Source organism: Haematobia irritans, chromosome 4 (assembly GCF_050003625.1).
Source record: "Haematobia irritans isolate KBUSLIRL chromosome 4, ASM5000362v1, whole genome shotgun sequence".
NCBI lineage: Eukaryota > Metazoa > Arthropoda > Insecta > Diptera > Muscidae > Haematobia > Haematobia irritans.
The window spans coordinates 195,019,439-195,045,371 of NC_134400.1; the positions used below are offsets into that span (position 1 = coordinate 195,019,439).

Consider the following 25,933-nt stretch of genomic DNA (forward strand, 5'->3'; position numbering starts at 1 on the left):
AAATTTTGAAGAATTTTTCTATAGAAAAGAAATTTTGAGAAAATTTTCTATAGAAATAAAATTTTGACGAAATTTTCTATAGAAATAAAATTTGAAAAAATTTTCTATAGAAATAAAATTTTGACAAAACTTTTTATAGAAATAAAATTTTGACAAAATTTTCTATAGAAATAAAATTTTGAAGAAATTTTCTATAGAAAAGAAATTTTGACAAAATTTTCTATAGAAATAAAATTTTGAAGAAATTTTCTATAGAAAAGAAATTTTGACAAAATTTTCTATAGAAATAAAATTTTGACAACTTTTTCTGTATAAATAAAATTTTAAAAAAATTTTCTATAAAAATAAAATTTTGACGAAATTTTCTATAGAAATAAAATTTTGAAGAAATTTTCTATAGAAATAAAATTTTAACAAAATTTTCTATAGAAATAAAATTTTGAATAATTTTTCTATAGAAATAAAATTTGACAAAATTTTCTATAGAAATGAAATTTTGCAAACATTTTCTATAAAATAAAATTTTGAAAAAAAAAAACTTTTGAAATGAAATTTTCTTTAGAAATAAAATTTAGACGAAATTTTCTATAGAAATAAAATTTTGACAAAATTATCTTATAAAAATAAAATTTTGACGAAATTTTCTACAGAAACAAAATTTTGAAGAATTTTTATATAGAAATAAAATGTTGACAAAATTTTCTACAGAAATAAAATTTTGAAAATGTTTTCTATAGAAATAAAATTTGACAAAATTTTCTATAGAAATAAAATGTTGACAAAATTTTCTACAGAAATAAAATTTTGAAAATTTTTTCTATAGAAATAAAATTTGACAAAATTTTCTATAGAAATAAAATTTTGACAAAATTTTCTACAGAAATAAAATTTTGAAAAATTTTTCTATAGAAATAAAATTTGACAAAATTTTCTTTAGAAATAAAATTTAAACGAAATTTTCTATAGAAATAAAATTTTGACAACATTTTCTATAAAAATAAAATTTTGACGAAATTTTCTATAGAAATAAAATTTTGAAGAATTTTTCTATAGAAAAGAAATTTTGACAAAATTTTCTATAGAAATAAAATTTGACAAAATTTTCTTTAGAAATAAAATTTAGACGAAATTTTCTATAGAAATAAAATTTTGACAAAATTTTCTATAGAAATAAAATTTGACAAAATTTTCTATAGAAATAAAATTTGACAAAATTTTCTATAGAAATAAAATTTGACAAAATTTTCTATAGAAATAAAATTTTAACAAAATTTTCTATAAATTCAATATAAAAAATTTCTATCGAATAAAATAATATTTTTGTATATACTAAACACAAAAATGTGTAGATTTTTGGTAAAATTTTCTTCAAATTTTGATATATTATTTTTGGCACGAGTGGCAACCATGATACTAATACTAATATATCTCTCTCTGTTGTTGGCTCTTATTAATTAATTGAAAACAAACTGCTTCTAGTCAACGTTTTTGAAGGGATCTAATATCGTCATATTTGGGGCAAAAGTTGGAAAATCGGCATTTGCTATTTTTTGAGTAAAAAATCGTCAAAATGCCGATAAATCGGCAAAATTGGCAGCCCTGCGTGTAGCATTCATTAATAAGAGTGAAGATAGTCTGCCGTTTCATATCACAATGGACGCTTTTGGTTTACTAACCGACCTACTACCTTATCTAACCCAATTAAAAACGGCTTAATTCCAATTCATATATAGCTTTATTTATGATTATGTCTTTCAAATCAATAAATAAAATTGTAATTGGTAAAAAAGTCAGTAATTCTATTGTTTTTTTTTACAGAAATAAATGTAGAAGTTTAAAAAATATAGTTCTGTCAAATATTATAAAGCAACCATATACACATTTTCGGAGGAAGTTGGGTGGGGGGTGATGAAATAAAATAAAAAGTCATGCGTGTTTTAAGATGTCCATGTTTCCAAATAATTAACACAAGTCCAAAACATGACTCATTTCATTCAAATTCCAGATCGACTCTATTGGTATTATATTTTCCAGCTAAGTTTTTGGTTTATCCAAAGGCTTATCGACTAGCAATACTTCTCTGAGGCAATAATTTTGTAATGTATTACGAAAAACATTGAAGAATTTTCTGAGGGGGTCCTTTTTGGTTAAAGTCGATACGGGTGAACCGTCTGGTAGGCCAACACTTACGGTAAGACCCATATAATCCGATTCAATTTTTAAACATAGAATTGCACTTAGTTGAACGGCAAAATTAGAGTCTTGGCGACGTAAGGCCAACAAACGTTCGGTTTGAGCCATTTGATATTCCCAATAGGTTTGGTGAGGTGTCTTTTGAAAGTAACGATTTGACCAGAGATCAACACTGGCCACAATTTCCCAGCTATGATTTAATTCTTCATTATCCATACGTTGTTGTTTCTGAGGGGTCTCCTTCGTTTGGACATCCATGCCATAGAATTCGCATAGTATTTTTTCTATGACACTAACATAATGATCACACCAAAAACGTAATATGGCATTGGGCTCTGTAATATCTGGATTGGCTGTGGCTATTGACTTTAGATCGGCTTTTGATGGCTCTATAAAATGGTTTAGAGTTTTACTGGTTTCGTTGTTGCCATTGGAATTTGCCGATGCCGGTGTTCTGCCCATGTGATTGAGGTCCACAGTGATACCACCTTTTTCTATAACCGGTGTAGTCTTAAATATAGTCTCATACAATAGCTTCTCCAAGATTTCTCCCGATTTTTTATTTAAATTTTCACACAATGTTGCAGCATTTTCCACACACATGACAAAATATTTCTTATTGGGTGGTAACATAGATCTGGCCACATTATGATTCAGAACAAAAGAATCCTGGACACACATACAACGATCCAATTGTACGGCCTCTGCGGCGATACCTTCAGATTCTCCAATAGTTAGCAATTGTTTGCTATAGTCTGTAAAGCTTTCCTCTGTGAAATTTTCCTTGGCTATGGTTTTGCCATAAAACGGCGATATTATATTATCTTCAAAATTGTAGCTTTTATAGAATTGAAAAAATCCTCGAATGAGATCCATTGTAGTTTTGCCTTGCGCAATTGATGGTTTATTTTCTTTGCTCTGTAAATTGAATGCATAATTGACGCCTTGAACCATACGTGATGGACATCCCTTTTGCAGAGCTTGTATTGATTTTAATATAGCCTCATGTTGGAGATAGAAAATAATCATGGTTATCAGGCAATAGCTGGTCATATTGGCTCTTCCAATAATTTGCATATTTTTTGCCCATAACTTTACAAAGAGAAATAGCTCATGTATACGGCCATCGGATTTGACCAATTCACAAATGAACTGGGTATTCTCTATGCTGCTGTGACAGGAGATATTGATGTCTACACTGAAACCCGTATCCCGATGTTTGCACTTGATAATGGGCACTCTGGCCCCACGTATAGCGAAGACATCCACAAATAAGGGACTACGCTGAAGAACGGCATTGATGCGATTGAAAGCACCACGAGTTTGAGATGTCTGTTTGGCTTCTGCATTAACGATTCGATTATTTTTTGGTGTTTGTCCCAAATCTCTTGCTGGAACTTGTGAAGCGTCTACGAATACATCGATGTCACTGTCTGGAAAAATTAAATTGGATATTACAACAATAAACTTTTTGACAAATATTAAAAATAACCTGGGGTTTGTTTTTTGTACGACTTGGTTTAGGAGTTTTAGACATAACAAAATATTATGGTAACTTCTCTCCCTAATATGTGGAGTTCAGAGGAAATAGATCTCCGCCGAGGAGGACTAAATAAAGCGCACCTCAAGGCGATATACTGCCCCCCATCTTTTTAACTTCTACGTGGCGGAAGCTTCCTCTCCATCATCGGATGTTTACCTGATAACCTATGTGGGCGACTGTTCCATAGTTATCAGGGAGCTGAGGGACTTCTTTGTCGGCAGGAATATGAAAATTTCTCCGACGGCGACAATTTTCACACCTTGGACCAAGGAAGTGAACCTTGAACTCGATAACCAACTTTGTGGCCAAAATATCCCACATGTAAGAGCCCAAGAAAATTTTGCAATAAATCTACCAAAATAAAAAAAAATCCAAAATATGCGTAGGTGTAGCAGTTTAGTCAAAATTTTATTTCTATAGAAAATTCTTCCAAATTTTCTTTCTTATTACTTTGATTACATCGTAAAACCATGCATTGACTAAACTACAAGGGTAGTTTATGGAACAGATATAAAATTTTGTTAAAATTTTATTTCTATAGAAAAATTTGTCAACATTTTATTTCTATAGAAAAATTTGTCAACATTTTATTTCTATAGAAAATTTTGTCAACATTTTATTTCCATAGAAAATTTTGTGACATTTTTATTTCTATAGAAAATTTTGTCAAAATTTTGACAAAATTTTCTATAGAAATAAAATTTTGACAAAATTTTCTATAGAAATAAAAATGTCACAAAATTTTCTATGGAAATAAAGTTTTGACAAAATTTTCTATAGAAATAAAATTTTGACAAAATTTTATAAAGAAATACAAAATTGACAAAATTTTCTATAGAAATAAAATTTTGACAAAATGTTCCATAGAAATTTGGCAACCCTATATCATGCCAGAGTAAATTATTCACAAGCGCTGACTTCTTTACTGATATTTATTAAACTATACAAGCTGGTAAACGGAATTTTCGATCTAGTGATTTAAAATACAACTGCCTGTCTGGAAATTATCAAGAATATTGGATTCCACTGTCAACAAACAGTTTATATCTATTGGATTCCTGTCGCTGTATTGTTTTCCCTTTTTGTCTTCATTCGCATTCGTAACCGTACAACATGGCACCGGCAACAACAGCAGAGGTTTGCCCCGAATGCAATGAAAACATAACAAAAACCACTGGTAGTGTTTGTTGCTATATCTGCAACAATTGGTTTCACAGAAAGAACTGTTCGCAACTGACCGATAGTGGATACAGCCTTTTGGTAAAAAACAAATCCATACGATGGAGATGCAGCGGTTGTTCTGTATTCAGTATTGTACCTGATGATAAGTCAATATGGAATGCTTTGCAGACATTAACCTCTAAACTAGACAATTTAACACAAACTTTACCATCCACCATAAAACAAGAAATCGATCAGAGTCTCTCAACATTTAAGCACGATATTGATGCTAGCATTTCATCTATCAAAAACACCATAGATGAAGAAAAAAATAAATTCAATGCTTTTCAGTCATACGTCAATAATAAACTGCAGGCCATTGAAAGCACAAACCATAAAATACGTCATGAACAATGCAGAAATGACATATTGGTCAATGGCTTGCCCCCAACCATCGAACCTCTTCAAATGGCTTTAAATATTTCAAAAGCCGTAGGTGTTGACCTTACACCTCAAGAAATTAATTCCTGCTTTTGGTTGGGTAAGCACAAGAAGACGCTGCTTATTAAATTCTGCTCCGCAATGAAGAGGGACGAAATAATGAAAAAGTACATGGCCGCTAAAAATCTGAAACTCAACCAAGTGGTACCGACTGATATTGTGTCCAGAATTTACCTAAACGAAAATCTCGCACCTGCAGCAAATAAGGCTAAGACGATATGTCGTAATTTGATTAAATGGAAAGCTATAAAAACGTTCAGATTAGTTTCATCGATACCCGCAGCCAGCATTATACATAACAATGGTTCTAAAGCCTTCTATACACTGGAGCAGTTATTTTCGCTGGAAAAAGATCGAGGGGTAAATAATGTAAATGTTCTTCATACCGTGGACCACAGAAGTAACACACCACCGCCGGTTATTATCAACACAACAACTTTTGGAACTCCTACCTTTTGATCGAAATGATCACTATATTGTAATGACCAATTTCTTGTATCTGAGACGAGTGCCTTCGTTGGGCTGTGATGTCCAGGCCAGCTGTATTTATAATGCAAAATCAGTTGTTCTTGGCGCTTCAGTTAGACGATGGCGTTCGTTTCGGATATGACGGATTGGCTACAAATTTAGACTTAATTGTTTTGTTTCTATCCATGACCCGGAAGGGTGGGTGGGTTAGAAACCATTTTATTTTGACTGCAAAACAAAATAAAATGGTTTTCGGGTTCATGGTATTTTTCTCGTTTACATCTTGTTTTTAATTTTTAGTCAGCGATGTATTTATGCATTCAATGTTATATTTAATCATTTTGTTTTCCTCAATGCACATTTCTTTAGGTAGTTTCGATGATTTCGGCTAATTGCATTGGCGAGATTGTCAGTGACGACTCTTATATCAAACGCTTCTGCTCTGATAGACAACATTTGAACATTGGTTTCTTCAATGCCCAGTCCTTGAGGCCTTGCACTTTGTCGACTAAATTCGACGAGGTTTTCAACATGCTAAAAAGTTGCCACCTTAATATTGTTGGCGTAACTGAAACGTGGCTTAAATCTTATGTGCCTAACAAAGCCGTTAATATTCCAGGATATAAATTCTTCCGTAACGATCGTAGTGGCATGCGTGGTGGAGGTGTGGGCTTATATGTTTCTGAGAAATTAAGGGTTCGGCCGCTCGCTACTGCATCGGATCCGAATTCTTGCGAAGCTTTATTTTTAAAGATAACATCTGGATCATTTGAGTTCGTGGTTGGTGTCGTATATTTGCCTACGGGTAATCTTGATTCTCTTGAAGATCTCATCTCTGATATGTCTGTTAGCTTTTCCGATATTATAATCATTGGTGATTTTAACTGTGATATTTCTGTTTCTAGAAAGTATGCTAATCTTAAGTTAATGTTGACACGTTGTAATTTGTCTGTTCTACACAACAATATGCCCACTCATTTTGATTTGAACCGTATGTCCGCTTCTATTATTGACTATGCTCTAGTTAGCAACACTTCTGCGGTTATCCGCAGCAGTCAATTTAATTTCCCAGCGCTGAATTCGAATCATGCTTTCTGTCTTGTGCAATATTTAGTTCCAAACCAGGATCAGAACTTGTTTTATTCTTACCTTGATTATACTTCCATAAATATGGACAATTTGCTATGTGATATAGAAAGTGCAGATTTTACGCCTCTTTATCTCACAAATGATACCGATTCTCAGATAACTCTTCTGAATTGCATTTTGAATGAGTTACTTGGGAGAAATGTACCTGAGCGGACAAGGGCAATTAATAGCATCAGACCACGCTGGTATGACAATGATGATATTAGGCAAGCAGTTTGGCATCGTGACTTAGCGTACCGTGCTTATATTGAGAATCAGTGTATTAGTAATAGAGACACATACAAAAGATACAGATCAATAGCTCGGAGGGCAATAAGACGTGCTAAACGAGCGTATGGTCTTCGCATGTTTCAGGGTACGTCCAATGCCAAGGAACTCTGGTCTCGGATTAGTTCCACTGGGGCACTTGATTCTGACAACGCCTGTGATAATAACTGTGATATAGATCTTGACCTGTTGAATAATTATTATACATCCTCACAATCTAACTATGTGCAATCTAGTATTAATTATGATGTTATGCGTGATAACAACTTTAATTTTAGGAATGTATATCTGGACGAGTTACACAGTGCAATATTTAGAATTAAGTCCAATGCCTTAGGAACTGACGGTATTCCCATTCGCTTCATTAAGATAGTATTTCCGTACATTTGTCATCACATATTACATGTATTTAACACAATACTTATGACTAGTTCTTTTCCGGCTTCATGGAAGTTAGCAAGAGTTACGCCTCTCAAGAAGAAGGGCACTTCGGGTTCAAATTGCAGTGATTTCAGGCCTATTTCCATTCTTCCAGCGCTGTCGAAATGCTTTGAAATCTTGATAAAGGATCAGCTAATTGCGTATCTGGATAATTTTTCTTTAATTGATCCATGTCAATCAGGCTTTAGAAGTCGCCATAGCACGACGTCGCTTATGGTAAAGCTTACAGATGATATCAGACGTGTAATTGACAAGAGAGATCCCGGAATTCTTGCTGCTCTTGATTTAAGCAAGGCTTTTGATTCCGTGGATCACAACTTATTAATACATAAACTCTACCGGCAATTTAATCTGTCGGTTTTTTCCTGTAGACTTATTTCGTCCTTTTTATCGAACCGTTTCCAATTTGTACATAGTGATGGCCGTAGTTCATGTGTAAATCCAATTTCTTCAGGTGTTCCACAGGGATCTATCCTTGGTCCTATACTGTTTATGTTATATATTAATGACATTGTACATTGTGTTCAACATGTTGATATGGCTATATATGCCGATGATATTCAATTATTTAGTACCTGCGCATCTGGCACGACGCAAGATGCTCTATTGAATTTAGATCATGACATCGGTCATATTTATAACTGGGCTAGCAGAAATAACTTGTCCATTAATGTCAGTAAAACAAAGATCATGGCTTTTGAAAATCCCCGCCAGCCGATCACACTGAGAGATATTGTGATCCAAGACAATTTAATTAGTTTTAGTGACTCCATTATTTCTCTTGGGTTTCACATTGACCATAGACTTAAATTCGATTTCCATATAGCCAAAATATGTTCAAAAGTTAACTTCGTTCTGAAGAAACTATATAGTTTGAACGTTATTCTCCCGCTTCCTGTGAAACGAATGCTGGCGCATTCACTACTTATGCCACATATTTTATACGGTGTAGAGGTTTATATGGGGTCAAGTAGATCAAGTTTGTCTAAACTTACTTCATGTTTCCATTCTCTGCTTCGTTTTGTATTCGGTAAAAACTGTAGACACAACTATTCACGCTTTGCTAATGAATTTCTGGGATGCTCGTTTGAGCGTTATCTTGATATTCGATGTCTTTGTTTTCTTTATGGTGTTTTGAAATCAGGTAAACCAGCATATCATATATCTTATTTCCGGTTCTTGAGTACAACAAGGACCACTCAAATACGCATTGAACATTTCAACCATAATATTCTGGAGCGCTCGTTTGCAATTCGAGTTACCAGACTGTGGAACTCCTTACCTCAAAACATAAAGCAATTATCGAATAGTGTTCATGTTTTCAAAAAAAAGTTAATATCCCATTTTTCTCACGAAGCTTAGCAGTTTAGTCATTGACAATCTCTGTCTCACACTTATTCATTATTTTTTTAGAAATGTGCATTGAGGATTTTGCTAGATTTTTAGATTTTTAAGTTTTTTTTTATAGTTTTAGAATTTTTCGTGTTAGTGCCTTAGCAATTTTTGATGTATGTAATTAATATTTTAAATCTCATTATTGCTCTACTTTATATATCTATCAACATATGGCCCATGGGGGCTCAGTTTGATTAAATAAATAAATAAATAAATAAAAAAATAAAATTTTCTATAGAAATAAAAATGTCACAAAATTTACTATGGAAACAAAATTTTTACAAAATTTTCTATAGAAATTACATTTTGAAAAAGTTTTCTATAGAAACAAAATTTTCTATAGAAATTACATTTTGACAAAATTTTCTATAGCAATAAAATTTTGACAAAATTTTCTATAGAAATAAAATTTTGACAAAATTTTCTATAGAAATAAAATTTTGACAAAATTTTCTATAGAAATAAAATTTTGACAAAATTTTCTATAGAAATAAAATTTTGACAAAATTTTCTATACAAATAAAATTTTGACAAAATTTTCTATACAAATAAAATGTTGACAAAATTTTCTATAGAAATAAAATTTTGACAAAATTTTCTATAGAAATAAAATTTTGACAAAATTTTCTATAGAAATAAAATTTTGACAAAATTTTCTATAGAAATAAAATTTTGACAAAATTTTCTATAGAAATAAAATTTTGACAAAATTTTCTACAGAAATAAAATTTTGACAAAATTTTCTATAGAAATAAAATTTCGACACAATTTTCTATAGAAATAAAATTTGGGCACAATTTTATATAGAAATAAAAATTTCACAAAATTTTCTTTAGAAATAAAATTTTGAAAAAAAAATTTATATAGAAATAAAACGTTGACAAAATTTTTTACAGAAATAAAATTTTGGCAAATTTTCTATAGAAATTAAGTTTTGACAAAATTTTCTATACAAATAAAATTTTGACAAAATTTTCTATAGAAATAAAATTTTGAACAAATTTTCTATTGAAATAAAATGTTGACAAAATTTTCTATAGAAATAAAATTTTGACAAAATTTTCTATTGAAATAAAATGTTGACAAAATTTTCTATAGAAATAAAATTTTGACAAAATTTTCTATTGAAATAAAGTCTTGACAAAATTTTCTATAGAAATAAAATTTTGACAAAATTTTCTATAGAAATAAAATGTTGACAAAATTTTCTATAGAAATTACATTTTGAAAAAGTTTTCTATAGAAACAAAATTTTCTATAGAAATTACATTTTGACAAAATTTTCTATAGAAATAAAATTTTGACAAAATTTTCTATAGAAATAAAATTTTGACAAAATTTTCTATAGAAATAAAATTTTGACAAAATTTTCTATACAAATAAAATTTTGACAAAATTTTCTATAGAAATAAAATTTTGAACAAATTTTCTATTGAAATAAAATGTTGACAAAATTTTCTATAGAAATAAAATTTTGACAAAATTTTCTATTGAAATAAAGTTTTGACAAAATTTTCTATAGAAATAAAATTTTGACAAAATTTTCTATAGAAATAAAATTTTGACAAAATTTTCTATAGAAATAAAATTTTGACAAAATTTTCTATAGAAATAAAATTTTGACAAAATTTTCTATAGAAATAAAATTTTGACAAAATTTTCTACAGAAATAAAATTTTGACAAAATTTTCTATAGAAATAAAATTTCAACAAAATTTTCTATAGAAATAAAATTTCGACAAAATTTTCTATAGAAATAAAATTTGGGCACAATTTTCTATAGAAATAAAAATTTCACAAAATTTTCTTTAGAAATAAAATTTTGAAAAAAATTTATATAGAAATAAAACGTTGACAAAATGTTCTATAGAAATAAAATTTTGACAAAATTTTCTAAAGAAATAAAATGTTGACAAAATGTTCTATAGAAATAACATTTTGACAAAATGTTCTATAGAAATAAAATTTTTGAAAAAATTTTCTATAGAAATAAAAATGCCACAAAATTTTCTATGGAAACAAAATTTTGACAAAATTTTCTATAGAAATAAAATTTGGACAAAATTTTCTATAGAAAAGGTTGGACAAAATTTTCTATAAAAATAAAATTTTAACAAAAATTTCTATAGAAATAAAATTTAGACAAAATTTTCTATAGAAATAAAAATTTCACAAAATTTTCTTTAGAAATAAAATTTTGAAAAAATTTTCTCTATAATTAAAATATTGGCAAAACTTTCTACAGAAATAAAATTTTGACAAAATTTTCTATAGAAATAAAATGTTGACAAATATTTCTATAGAAATAAAAATTTCACAAAATAAATTGTTGAAAATTTTTGTATAAAAATAAAATGTTGACAAAATAATCTATAGAAATATGAATGGGAACTTTCTATAGAAATAAAATTTTGAAAAAAAAATTCTATAGAAATAAAATGTTGACAAATTTTTCTATAAAAATAAAATGTTGACAAAATATTCTATAGAAATAAGAATGGGAACTGTGCTTTGGAAGTTCGTCATTGGACCGGAAAAGGGCGAAAGAATGGAATTAGGATTACTGTTGTATTGCAAGCAACGAATTCTTATTACTTTCGAGTCCTACATGAAATAGAACTGCACATATCGGGACAACCACATTACCCGTATATTTTAGTATTGATTTAAAAACTTTGACTTGTATACAAAAAAAAAACTAAAAAAACAATATTTCGTTAATTTGTTTTGCTCTTACAAATATTCCAAGTCGATTTAACATATAAAGAAATTACGATATTTGTCTATGGAACATAAAAATTATGACATTTTTGAGGCATACTTTTAGGCTTTGTCAAAAAAATATAGCATTCCATAGTCTATTAAATCGTAAGCTTATAATTCACGGTCAATATCCTTACCTCTTAAAGCCAAACTACTTGCAATAGATCCAAATGGATATATTCTCACCACTCCCAATCGACCCAATTCCTTTGCCAGACATGTTTGGATCCTTGTGAAAATCAAATTTAAAAAGTCGCTATTCATCGAGAGTAACTTTAAAATCGTTTTCAATTCTTGGCCTTTGCGACACGTGGCCAAAGCTTTTTGGACATTTAGTCGTTCCTCTTGTTTTTCTTTTGTATTAAGGAATTTATCGGTGGCTTTTATGCGACTCTCAATACCACCACCAGTTTTGGCAGCTGTTTTCTTTTGCAGGCTATGTACGAGTAACTCATGTTTTAGGCATTCTTGTACGGTCTTAAGAGTTATACAACATACACTGCATTTGGTATTTAATGTTTCCGGCACTTTTTGTTTAGTTGTAGCGGCTACGGAAGCAGTGCTGTGGGTATTCACCTCATTAGCCATACTCTGAAAGGAAGAAGGAAGAAATAAATGAAATTTCCAGCTTTAAAGTTTTGGTAAAAATATGGTCAATTTATTGTTGTTTCTAATTAAAAATGACTAGATTTTATTTTAGGCAAGGGCTGGTTTGTGAGGAGGTTGGTTTAACCTTATCAAAACTCTAAGAGTTGGCTAGTTCGACGATCGACAACTCTCAAGAAATATTTAGTGGGTATAGAAGGCAAAATTGTTATCGGAAAGATAGAGTTTTAAAGTTCCTTCCCCAAGAATCTTTTTTACATCGAGATAAATCAATATACACTAATGTTGTCACAAAGAGAATCACTGGTAGCAAAGTGAACATGATTTCGGGACATGCGATTTAATCTGTTTGCTCTAATACTAGGCCAATGGCGATAATAGGTTCCATCTTCGATATTATTTATTGGCTGCAAAAATTCATCAGCTTTGACCTCTTTTAATGAGTGTCGTATTTCCCAACAGCAGCCTTTCTTGACACTTTCTCAGCATATATCGTTTCTTGGCATCATTTTCAACAATCCGTTTCAATACATCCATGTTAAAATCCCTTCCATAATTTGGATGTTTCAATAGTTCATCAACTTTAACAAAACCTTCGGCATTTATGCGAATACCAGCCAAGACAATTTTTTACTTAATGTTTCTTTCGATTGGGGATTTCGTGATTTACATTGCATTATATATTATTTTACCGAAAAAATTTTATATGTTTTTTATATTTTTTTTTTATAAGATGCACATGAGAAACTTTATTCTTGTTACGAATTAAGAATGTAAACAGACTGTACAGCCTAGAGCAGCAAAATTATCGATAGTTACTTTCTGGCGTCGCTATCGATAAGTTTCTATTGTTATCGATAGTATTGTGGCCGAACATAACAAAAGCGATAGGCGTTAAGCGAACATTTGTTTACTTGCATTTGTTAAAGCGGACCTTAGACGGTCGGATAAACACTCCGACAGAGGTTCGTCTATTTGTTGTGTGTTCGTTCAAGTTTTGCCCTTACACTGCACGAACAAATGTGATGACAACATGAAAAAATAAGAAGAAGTATAAACAAACAATGAAGTTGTACTAAGATTTATGGGTGAAACCATTTTTTACTGAAAAACTGGAAGAAGATAATAAAAAAAATCCTGGTATATGTGTCAAAACAATGATTCCTGAAGTAATCCACATTTAATATATTACAAATTACTTGAATTTCAAAATACTTGTCGCCTGGTTTCCCATTGATTGGAAGTGGAATTTTTCCACGTTTTTGCCACAATACTGGTTTAGATTTATATATTTCTTTAATTTTCAACCAGAATTGGCGACCCATCATTAATTTCATTGCATAAATGCCTGTTTTTAATGTAAAAATAAATTTGTCTTTGATAATGTTTGTCGAACATCCCCTTACACTCAATGATTTGTACCACCCAACCAGAAAAAATCAAAGTTGTTTTGATTTTATGCCAACACATCCCCGCGACAGCCGAACACGACCTTATACAATCGGATTTGTCGCCGTAACGTGTTGTGTCGCAGGGTTTATCCGACCGTATAAGGTGCCCTTAAGGCAGGTACTACCCTGCCAACATTTTTTGAATTTGGGGGCGCTTCTGAGAATCCCCACTACGTCGAAAACAATCATATACGACATCAAAAACTCGTCGGAAAAGCGCCGTCACTATTGAGAAGTTGTACCACGCCAAGTTACTACGAAAAAATTTCTCATCAGTGCAATTATTAGGTGCCTATTTAGATCAATTTCGAAGGACGCCAATAAGAACCCCTGCAAACTATCAGAAAAAGTGCATTTTAAGGTAATTGTAGAAGAATCATTGTGGTCAAATAAAACACGATTGTGTAGATGTTTATTGATTTGATTAAATATTTATAATTTCTTATAAATATAAAATTTTTCGGTTTATCTCATCACATTTAACATAATTTTTTGCATTAATAAAAGAATGATGTTGAGTTACAAGTAGCTACCCAATAAACACAAACGTTTGAAAAATACTAAAATTCAATAATTTTTCAAACATTTTTTCAAAGGATTAGGGTAATATTCAAGTTGAGAAATTGTTGAGAAAATCGCGTTCTCAACAAAAAACAGACATTACCCTCAATAGTAAAATTCAACACAATAGCAATAATTTCTCAATTGTAATCCTCAAATTGAAATGCATCGCTACTCAATAATTTCTCAAACAGTTTTCAATGTGAGAAAAATAAAAAACTAGCATTGTTGCGAATACTTTCAAACCACAATTTGTATGAAAGTCAATCCTAGTTCTAACTGAAAGTCAATACTAAATTTCTAGGGATTTTGTTTTATTTTATTATTTTTTCGTTAACAAATATAATAATCTTAAAAATAACATTAATAATATATGAAAATAATAATATTATACCAATCAAAATGTAATTATCTTATTAAACGTATTAATAAATAAAACTATGAATACAACTTTAAATATCTTAAACATTTTTACATGTATAATTCCATTTCCTCCATAATGTTGGTGTCATTAATATGCTGGCAATTTGAAATAATTACTATCGAGGAACTTGCTGGCTTGTGTGTTAGAATAGATTCCAGCAAGAGGAAATCACAAAATATCAAACTGATGACGGGATGTAAATTGATGTAATGCACATTTTCATCCAGAAGTTCTTGATATAGGAATTGTTGCACTTTGTTTTAATTGGTTGCACTTTGTAAGTTTTCTGAAAACTTTTCTTTGTTGTTTCCTTCATCGGTTTTTCATCGGCCAACATCTTCCAAGAATATACCATTCAATGATTTTAGTTTTCTGCAAAACAATCGAGTTTTGTGATTTCCATTATGTTTTCATTTCACTTTTTATTTTGACTTACCAATTTGTATTTCTTCCAACTGACCACGTACTTCGTGATTTCCTCAAGAACGTTGGTGTTACAAAATTGTTGTTATTAAAATACTGGCAATTTTCAGGAACTTGATGACCAGATAATTGGAATAAATTTCCAGCAATTTCAATTCACAAAATAACAAATTAAACCGATGATCCACATTTTCATCCAGAAGTTCTCGATATAGGAATTGTTGCACTTTGTTTTAGTTGGTTGCACTTTGTAAGTTTTCTGAAAACTTTTCTTTGTTGTTTCCTTCATCGGTTTTTCATCGGCCAACATCTTCCAAGAATATACCATTCAATGATTTTAGTTTTCTGCAAAACAATCGAGTTTTGTGATTTCCATTATGTTTTCATTTCACTTTTTATTTTGACTTACCAATTTGTATTTCTTCCAACTGACCAGGTACTTCGTGATTTCCTCAAGAACGTTGGTATTACAAAATTGTTGTTATTAAAATACTGGCAATTTTCAGGAACTTGATGGCCAGATAATTGGAATAAATTTCCAGCAATTTCAATTCACAAAATAACAAATTAAACCGATGATGCGATATAAATTAAACTATCGATGTGATGCGAATTATCATCCAGTAGTTGTTGATATGGAAAAGCATAAATACCAAGTTTTTTTGGTTGCACTTTGATTTATGGAAACTTTCTCTTCTCGATAAGCCACTACCATTTTTCATCGGCCAGCCTCTTAATGTGTCCAAAAATCAGCATCCAAATATTTTAGTTGTCTGCAAAGAGATTTGAGTTTAGTGACTTCCTTAAAGTTTTCATTTCGTGTTTTAGTTTTACTTACCAATTATTATAAGCAATTTCAATTGATTATTAAAAAATTTCCACATTTTTGTATTTCTTCCACGAACTTTGTTGTCCAAAGTAGTATTGAAAACCATGTGGTTTTTTCGTTGCATTTCAGGGTAGTGTTTTGTCAAAGTTTTCTCCAATTATCTTCAACACATTTTCAAAGTTTTCGTCAACATTTTGCCAAATTGGTTGTAATTCGCAAACAATTTGAAGATGAATTGAAGATGAGCTTTTTCAAGTCAAGTTGAATTTATGTTGAAAATGATATTTACCCTCAAACTGAAGAGGTGTTGCATTTGAAAAACGCTCATCCTGTGTTTATTGGGTAGTTACATATTGCAGCGTCTATCAGCCAGTTTGTTTATTTTCGTTGGAGGCAGCGTGCCTGGAAAAATATTTAAAAAACGATCACTTTATTCTATTTGGAAAGTCGAAAATTGTTCACCATATACCTTTCACAATTTTAAGCGTAATATCTATGTTTTCAGAACTTTATTTTCGTTTTTATTTAAATAAAATATACAAGCTGGTTGCGCTTGGCGTTTCACAAAAAATAAAATGGCTCTTCTAACAGTAGTGATGGCAAAATACTTTCATGTACATTTTGTACTTTTTGATATGCTTCCCCCATTACAGTTCGCGATGGTTGTGGTGACATTTACGAATCCGTGGTAGCGATGAGGATGAAATGGAACTTTGAAATGCTGGCAGGGTATGTTCAATTCATAAATTCATTCATTTCATAAATTTTTTTATAGAAATCATTATTTCGCACATAGAAAGCGGTGTTCATTTAGGTAACAGGTAGCCCTATTTAACAGGGAGCGATATTGGATTAACCCAATAAACACAAACGTTTGAAAAATGCTAAATTTCAACACTTTTTCAAACATTTTTTCCAAAGGATTAGGGTAATATTCAAGTTGAAAAATTGTTGAGAAAATCGCGTTCTCAACAAAAAAAACAGATATTACCCTCAACAGTGAAATTCAACACATTAGCAATAATATCTCAAGTGTTATTCTCAAATTGAAATGCATCGCTACTCAATAATTTGTCAAACAATTTTCGATGGGAGCAAATTCAAAATTAACATCGTTGCAAATACTTTTCAACCTAAATTTGTTTGAATGATATACCCACTTCAAATTGAAAGTCAAAGCCAAAATTCTATGAATTTTGTATAATTTATTCATTTTAATCAAAATAAAACATATAATAATACACTACACTACATAATACACAACAATACCAATTTATAAATAATAATCTTATTAAACATATCAACAAATAAGAACAAAAAAAAAAAACAAACAACAAAACTTTAAATATCTTAAACATTATTAGTAAACACTTTTGCATTGATAATTCGATTTCCTTCCTTTTGGTGTCATAAAACAACATTAAAAATTATTAACATGCGGGCAATTTAAAATTAGGAACGTACTGGACCGCGTGTTAGAATTGATTTCCAGCAGAAGGAATTCACAAAATATCCATTTTAAACTGTTAATAGCATATGAATTAAACTGACGAGGTGATGCACATTTTCATCCAGAAGTTGTTGATTTCAACAATTTGTTGTTTTTAACAATTTTAATTGGTTGCACTTGCAATGTTTCTGGAAACTTTTTCTTGTCGATAAGCCACTCATTTTTCATTGGCCAGCTGCTTAATGTTTGCAAGAATGTAGCATCCAAAGATTTTAGTTTTCTGCAAAGAGATTTAAATTTAGTGACTTCTCTAAAGTGTTGATTTAATTTTTTATATTGACGTACCAATTATTATAACCTATTTGAAGCAGTTCCAGTTAATTGTCCACCATTGTTTCACCGGTCAGCTTTTTAATGTTTTCAAGAACGTAGAATCCATAATTTTAGTTTTCTGCAAAGAGATATACATTTAGTGATTTCCTTTAAGTTTTATTTCATTTTTTAATTTCACTTACCTATTTTTATAAACTATTTGGTTATTTGTCTAAAATTTTCCATTTTTTAATTTCTTGCAATTGACCACGAACTTCGTTGTACAAATAAGTATTGAAAACCACATGGTTTTTTCGTTGCATTTTAGGGTAGTGTTTTGTCAAAGTTTTCTCATATTATCTTCAATACATTTTCAAAGATTTCGTCAACATTTTGGCAAATTGGAAGTAATTCGCAAACAATTTGAAGATGTATTGAAGATGAGCTATTTCAAGTCAAGTTGAATTTATGTTGAAAATTATATTTACCCTCAAACTGAAAAGTTGTTGCATTTGAAAAACGCTTATCCTGTGTTTATTGGGGAGCGATAGAATACATCATATTATTTTAAGCGGACGGTCGGATAAACACTACGACAGAGGTTCGTCTATTTGTTCTGTATTCGTTCAAGTTTGCCCTTACACTGCACGAACAAATATAATGACAACATGAAAAAATAAGAAGAAGTATAAACATAAACAATGAAGTTGTATGAAGATTTATGAGTGAAGCCATTTACAGTTTGTCAAGAAAGTGTTTTGACAATGGGATAAAAATTATGTTTTGTTCCAAAATTAAATATAATGAAATTTTAAAAAAATATTTTATTATGTATTTTGCAAAGTATACATACGTACACAGAATTAAAAATTTAATAAAATATTTAATATTTCAATTATTTCTAGAATTTGAAATATTTGGCAATGTCAAAAGACTTTCTTGACATACTGTATATACCCACCATGGTGACGGGGGTATACTAAGTTTGTCATTCCGTGTGTAACACATCGAAATATCGATTTCCGACTATATAAAGTATATATATTCGTGATCAGGGAGAAATTCTAAGACGATATAAGCATGTCCGTCTGTTTGTCTGTTGTAATCACGCCACAGCCTTCAATAATGGCGCTATCGTCCTGATATTTGGCACAAATTCGTTTTTTGTTTGCAGGCAGGTCAAGTTCGAAGATGGGCTATATCGGTCCAAGTTTTGATATAGTCCCCATATTAACCGATTTCCCGATTTGGGGTCTTGGACTTATAAAAACCGTAGTTTTTATCCAATTTGCCTGAAATTGAAAATCTAGAGGTATTTTAGGACCATAAGAGGTGTGTCGAAAATGGTCCGTATCGGTCCATGGTTTGGTATAGCCCCCCATATAGACCGTTCTCCCGATTTTGCTTCTTGGGTGTTTAGAAACAGTATTTTCTATCCGATTTGCCTGAAATTGGAAATCTAGAGGTATTTTGGGACAATAAAGAGGTGTATCGAAAATGGTCCGTATCGGTCCATGGTTTGGTATAGCCCCCCATATAGACCGATCTCCCGATTTAGTTTCTTGGGTGTTTAGAAACAGTATTTTCTATCCGATTTGCCTGAAATTGAAAATCTTGAGGTATTTTGGGACCCCAAATATGTGCGCCGAAATTGAGGTGTATCGGTCCATTTTTTTGTATAACCCTCATATAGACCGATCTCTCGATTTTACTTCTTGGGTGTCTACCCTGCCAACATTTTTTGAATTTGGGGGCGCTTCTGAGAATCCCCACTACGTCGAAAACAGTCGTATACGATATCCAAAACTCCTCGGAAAAGCGCTGTCACTATTGAGAAGTTGTACCACGCCAAGTTACTACAAAAAAGTATCGCATGAGTGCAATTATTAGGAGCCCTTCTGGATACATTTAGAAGGACGCCAATAAGAGCCCCTTCAAACAATCAGACCAAGTGCATTTTAAGATAGTTGTAAAAGAATCATTGTGGTCAAGTAAAACACGATTGTTTAGATGTTTATTAATTTTATGAAACATTTATACGACTATCACATCACATTTAACACATTTTTATGCATTAATAAGAGATTGATGTTGAGTTACAAATTGTAAGTTAAATGTTGTAGCGTCTATCAGCCAGTACTTTTATTCCCAATGGAGGCAGCGTGCCTGGAAAAATATTTGCAAAAATTATCACTTTATTCCATTTGGAAAGTCAAAAATTGTTCACCATATACCTTTCACAATTTTAAGCGTAATATCTATATTTTCAGAACTTTATTTTCGTTTTTATTTAAATAAAATATAACAAGCTGGTTGCGCTTGGCGTTTCACAAAAAATAAAATGGCTCTTCTAACAGTAGTGATGGCAAAATACTTTCATGTACATTTTGTACTTTTTGATATGCTTCCCCCATCACAGTTCGCGATGGTTGTGGTGACATTTACGAGTCTGTGGTAGCGATGAGGATGAAATGGAACTTTGAAATGCTGGCAAGGTAGTGACTATATTTTCTAGCCGATTTGCTTGAAATTGAAAATCTAGAGGTATTTTAAGATCACAAATAGGTGTGTCGCAAATATTTTGGTATAGCCTCCATATAGACCGATCTCCCGACTTTATTTCTTGGGCTTCTAGAATCCGTAGTTTTTATCAAATTTGCCGGATATTAGAAATCTAGACATATCTTAGGATCATAAAGAGGTATGTCGAAAATGGTCCTTATCGGCCCATGTTTTGGTACAGTCCTATATAGACTGATCTCCCGATTTTACTTCGTGGGCTTCTAGAAACCGTAGTTTTTATCCGATTTGCACAAAAATGTAAATATATTGGAATTTTAGACCGTCAAAAATATGTATCGTATTTATTTTTACCGGTCCATTTGGCAAGGCATCGATATAGACCGATGTAACTTCTTGATGGCACACCCAAAGAAAAAATATTTTCCTCCGGAATGAAATTTTAGACAAACGAAATTCCCCTTTCGTATAAAGTATTTTCGTTTAGAGCAAACTAACAGGTTGGCTGATAAGTCCCCGGTCTGACACTTAGATGGCGTCGCTAGTATTAAATGCATATTATTTTTATATAGTACCAATCTTCAAATGATTCGTGTCAAAATTTGACGTCTGCAAGTCAATTAGTTTGTGAGATAGAGCGTCTTTTGTGAAGCAACTTTTGTTATTGTGAAAAAAATGGAAAAAAAGGAATTTCGTGTTTTGATAAAATACTGTTTTCTGAAGGGAAAAAATACGGTGGAAGCAAAAACTTGACTTGATAATGAGTTTCCGGACTCTGCTCCAGGGAAATCAACAATAGTTGATTGGTTTGCAAAATTCAAGTGTGATGAAATGAGCATGGAGGTCGGTGAACGCAGTGGACGGCCGAAAGAGGTGGTTACCGACGAAAACATACAAAAAAAATCCACAAAATGATTTTGAATGACCGTAAAATTAAGTTGATCGAGATAGCAGAGGCCTTAAAGATATCAAAGGAACGTGTTGGTCATATCATTTATCAATATGTGGATATGTGGAAGCTCTGTGCAAAATGGGTGCCGCGCGAGCTCACATTTGACACACATTCTGAGCGGTGTTTGCAGCTGTTAACTCGTAAAACACCCGAGTTTTTCCGTCGATATGTGACAATGGATGAAACATGGCTCCATCACTACACTCCTGAGTCCAATCGACAGTCGGCTGAGTGGACAGCGACCGGTGAACCGTCTGCGAAGAGTGGAAAGACTGAAAAGTCCGCTGGCAAAGTAATGGCCTCTGTTTCTTGGGATGCGCATAGAATAATTTTTATCGATTATCTTGAGAAGGGAAAACCCATCAACAGTGACTATTATATGGCGTTATTGCAGCGTTTGAAGTTCGAAATCGCGGCAAAACGGCCCCATATGAAGAAGAAAAAAGTGTTGTTCCACCAAGACAACGCACCGTACCACAAGTCATTGAGAACGATGGCAAAAATTCATGAATTGGGCTTCGAATTGCTTCTCCACCCACCGTATTCTCCAGATCTGGCCCCCAGCGACCTTTTCTTGTTCTCAGACCTCAAAAGGATGCTCGCAGGGAAAAAATTTGGCTGCAATGAAGAGGTGGTCGCCGAAACTGAGGCCTATTTTGAGGCAAAACCGAAGGAGTACTACCAAAATTGTATCAAAAAATTGTAAGGTCGTTATAATCGTATCGCTGTTGAAGGGAACTATGTTGAATAATAAAAACGAATTTTGACAAAAAAATGTGTTTTTCTTTGTTAGACCGGGGACTTATCAGCCAACCTATAAGGACAATATTTTTTTTTGATTTTCTAAAATAATTTTGCAAAATTTTATTTCTGTAGAAAACTGTGTCAAAATTTTATTTCTATAGAAAATAATGTCAACATTTTACTTCCATAGAAAATTTTTGTTAAAATTTTATTTCTATAGAAAATTTTGTCAAAATTTTACTTCCATAGAAAATTTTTTTAAAATTTTATTTCTGTAGAATATTTTATAAAAATTTTATTTCTATAGAAAATTTTGTCTAAATTTTATTTCTATAGAAAATTTTGTCAACATTTTATTTCTATAGAAAATTTTGTCAACAATTTATTTCTATAGAAAATTTTGTCTAAATTTTATTTCTATAGAAAATTTTGTCAACATTTTATTTCTATAGAAAATTTTGTCAACAATTTATTTCTATAGAAAATTTTGTCTAAATTTTATTTCTATAGAAAATTTTGTCAAAATTTTATTTCTATAGAAAATTTTGTCAACAATTTATTTCTATAGAAAATTTTGTCTAAATTTTATTTCTATAGAAAATTTTGTCAAAATTTTATTTCTATAAACAATTCTGCTTATTTACGTACCCATTGAGCCAAAAATGAGGTTCTCCTCCGCTGAACCTCAAATTTTGTCATTCATTTAATATGGGAGCAAAATGTCAAAAATCGATAACATACATTGTATTTCCTATAGATATTGAATATTTCGCTAGAGTTTTATCGAGACAATAATATCTTTTTCTGAGTGTAAAGGTTTTATCTTTTTTTAACCACGCTAACCATGATAACGTATCAATTACCGATAGTCAAATGGTATGACAAATATACTTTGAATTTAATAGAATATATTAACTAAATGTTAAAGAATTTTTATTTGTTTTCTCATTAAAGAGAAAGTCGAAAAAGTATAATTTCATATTTCATTCATTATAACGTTTTTATTAAAAACTCTCCGTAAATGCATTAGAAAATGTGCTTAGTTTATTGTTCTCATTGTTCTCAGTACAATATGAGTACGATTTATAAGGATGGTGGTTAGGAAATTGCGGTTCAATTGTATCTCTGTCCAATTCACTCATTTCCCTCACGAAATAGTTGCTAGGGTAACAATCGATACCTTTGTATGCATGGTTCATGGGTTCAATCAGAGTTTCGACCAAAGACCAAAAAGTTTTTCACCGGAGGTTTATCCCCTCTTAGTAATGCTGGTGACATTTTGCTTCTCTAAGTGGTTTAACCGCAATGTAAAACGCTGTTCGGACTCGGATGCCTTGTCATTAAGCTAAACATTGTATCGGACAGAACTCAGTGATAAACTAGAAAATACTGTGAGGCGTTGTTATCGATTGTTTACATTTTGCTCCCATAAAAAATGTATTGCAAAACTGTGTTATTGACACGCAAACGATATTTTTACTAGAGGTGCTTACCGGGCATTAAGCCCTGTGTGCAGCTCTTACGAAGATTCCTGTAACATGCCAATAACACAGTTTTCTTATAGGAGAAAAATGTAAAGATCGATAACAACGCCTCCCGAAATTTTTGCTAGCAAAAATACCAATGCATTTCTTATGGACACCGGAAATTTCGATAAATATGAAAAAAAAAAAATTAACAAAAATGTACCAAATTTAAAAAAATCTTTAATTTGAAGCTTTTGTTTTCAAAATTTAACTTCTATAGAATTTTATTTGTAAAATTTTTTACTTCCATGGAAAATTTTGTAAAATATTTATTTCTATAGAAATTTTTATCAAAATTTTATTTCTATAGAAAATCTTGTCAAAATTTTTTGCTTCTATAGAAAATCCTGTCAAAATTATTTTTCTTCTATAGAAAATTTTGTCAAAATTTTACTTATATAGAATATTTTGTCAAAATTTTACTTGTATAGAAAAAATTTTCATAATTTTACCTCTATATAATATTTCGTCAAAATGGTTACTTCTATTTATATAGAAAATTTTGTAAACATTTTTTCTTCTATAAAAATTTTAGATCATTTTGTCAAAATTATTTTTGTTATAGAAAATTTTGTTAAAATTTTATTTCTATAGAAAATATTACTTCTATAGAGAATATTGTTAAAGTTTTAGTTCTGTAGAAAGTTTTCTCAAAATTTTATTTCTTTACAAAATTCTGTCAAAATTTTATTTCTATAGAAAATATTGTCAAAATTTTTACTTCTGTAGAAAATTTTAGAAAATCTTGTCAAAATTTTATTTCTATAGAAATTTTATATATATAGAGAATTTTGCCAAAATTTTATTTCTATAGAACATTTTGTCAAAATTTTATTTCTATAGAAAATTTTGTCAAAACTTTATTTATTTAGAAAATTTTGTCAAAATTTTATTTCTGTAGAAAATTTTGTCAAAATGTTCCTGCTATAGAAAATTTTATAAAAAATTTATTTCCATAGAACATTTGGCAATATTTTTACTTCTATGGAAAATTTTGTCAACATTTTATTTCTGTACGATTTTTTTCAAATTTGTTTTTCTATAGAAAATGTTTCCAAAATTTTATTTGTGTAGAGAATTTTCTGAAATATTTTACTTCTATCGAAAACTTTGTTAAAATTTTACTTCTTTAGAAAATTTTGTCAATCTTTTATTTATATAGAAAATTTTCACAAAGTTTTATTTCTATAGAAAATTTTGTCAAAATTGTATTTCTATAGAAATTTTATTTTTATAGAAAATTTTGTAAAAACTTTCTTTTTGTAGAACATGTTGTCAAAATTTTATTTCTATAGAAAATTTTGTCAAAATTTTATTTATATAGAAAATTTTGTCAAAATTTTATTTCTGTAGAAAATTTTGTCAAAATGTTCCTGCTATAGAAAATTTTATATAAAATTTATTTCCATAGAACATTTGGCAATATTTTTACTTCTATGGAAAATTTTGTCACAATTTTATTTCTGTAGGATTTTTTGTCAATTTTTTTTCTATAGAAAATGTTTCCAAAATTTTATTTCTGTAGAGAATTTTCTGAAAATTTTTACCTCTATAGAAAACTTTGTTAAAATTTTACTTCTTTAAAAATTTTGTCGAAATTTTATTTCTTTAGGAAATTTTGTTAAAATTTTATTTCTACAGAAATTTTGTCAAAATTTCTTTGCTATAGAAAATGTTGTCAACATTTCTTTGCAATAGAAAATTTTGTCGAAATTTTATTTCGTTAGAAACTTTTGTCAAAATTTTATTTCTATAGATTATTTTGTTAAAATTTTATTTCTATAGAAAATTTTGTCAAAAATTTATTTATGTAGAAAATGTTGTCAAAATTTTTTTCTGTAACAAATTTTGTCAAAATGTTCCTGCTATAGAAATTTTTATATAAAATTTATTTCCATAGAACATTTGGCAATATTTTTACTTCTATGGAAAATTTTGTCACAATTTTATTTCTGTAGGATTTTTTGTCAATTTTTTTTTCTATAGGAAATGTTTCCAAAATTTTATTTCTGTAGAGAATTTTCTGAAAATTTTTACTTCTATAGAAAATTTTGTTAAAATTTTACTTCTTTAGAAAATTTTGTTGCAATTTTATTTCTTTAGAAAATTTTGTTAAAATTTTATTTCTACAGAAATTTTGTCAACATTTCTTTGCTATAGAAAATGTTGTCAAAATTTCTTTGCAATAGAAAATTTTGTCGAAATTTTATTTCTATATAAAATTTTCACAAAGTTTTCTATAGAAAATTTTGTC

The 25,933-nt window shown here is 30.1% G+C and overlaps 2 protein-coding genes and 1 long non-coding RNA gene across 5 annotated transcripts; all 3 read right to left on the minus strand.

Moving 5' to 3' along the window:
- Nucleotides 1-1,716: 1,716 nt before the first annotated feature.
- Nucleotides 1,717-13,275, minus strand: mkg-p (monkey king protein). Of its 2 annotated transcripts, none has more exons than XM_075304710.1 (3): nucleotides 13,180-13,275; nucleotides 12,019-12,472; nucleotides 1,717-3,626 (listed from the first exon to the last, which is right to left on the minus strand). In XM_075304710.1, exons 2-3 carry the CDS (start codon nucleotides 12,467-12,469, stop codon nucleotides 2,035-2,037), a joined length of 2,043 nt encoding a protein of 680 aa, XP_075160825.1. In that variant the 5' UTR covers nucleotides 12,470-12,472; nucleotides 13,180-13,275; the 3' UTR covers nucleotides 1,717-2,034. The 2 variants fall into 2 exon arrangements, with proteins under 2 accessions (XP_075160825.1, XP_075160826.1); XM_075304711.1 differs by having other exon boundaries at nucleotides 13,158-13,182.
- Tpt (tRNA 2'-phosphotransferase) lies at nucleotides 12,511-13,117 on the minus strand (the record flags this gene model as incomplete). Its single annotated transcript, XM_075307181.1, is given in 3 exon segments — nucleotides 12,511-12,765; nucleotides 12,768-12,958; nucleotides 12,960-13,117. Coding segments are annotated over 3 exon segments (444 nt in total), but the record flags the coding sequence as incomplete, so codon positions are not given.
- A 1,517-nt stretch (nucleotides 13,276-14,792) lies between the features above and the next one.
- On the minus strand, nucleotides 14,793-16,534 carry LOC142234191 (uncharacterized). Of its 2 annotated transcripts, XR_012721581.1 has the most exons (5): nucleotides 16,465-16,522; nucleotides 16,185-16,336; nucleotides 15,756-16,119; nucleotides 15,360-15,691; nucleotides 14,793-15,295 (listed from the first exon to the last, which is right to left on the minus strand). It is a non-coding gene; the product is annotated as an uncharacterized LOC142234191 (long non-coding RNA). The 2 variants fall into 2 exon arrangements; XR_012721580.1 differs by having other exon boundaries at nucleotides 16,185-16,534.
- Nucleotides 16,535-25,933: the final 9,399 nt, after the last annotated feature.

Excerpts from the sequence above, each read along its gene's own strand:
- mkg-p (XM_075304710.1), bottom strand. The coding sequence starts at position 12,469 with ATGGCTAATGAGGTGAATACCCACAGCACTGCTTCCGTAGCCGCTACA. Across the intron at positions 3,627-12,018 it reads AAGTAGTTTGGCTTTAAGAG|ACAGTGACATCGATGTATTC; the intron begins GTAAGGATATTG and ends TAATTTTTCCAG.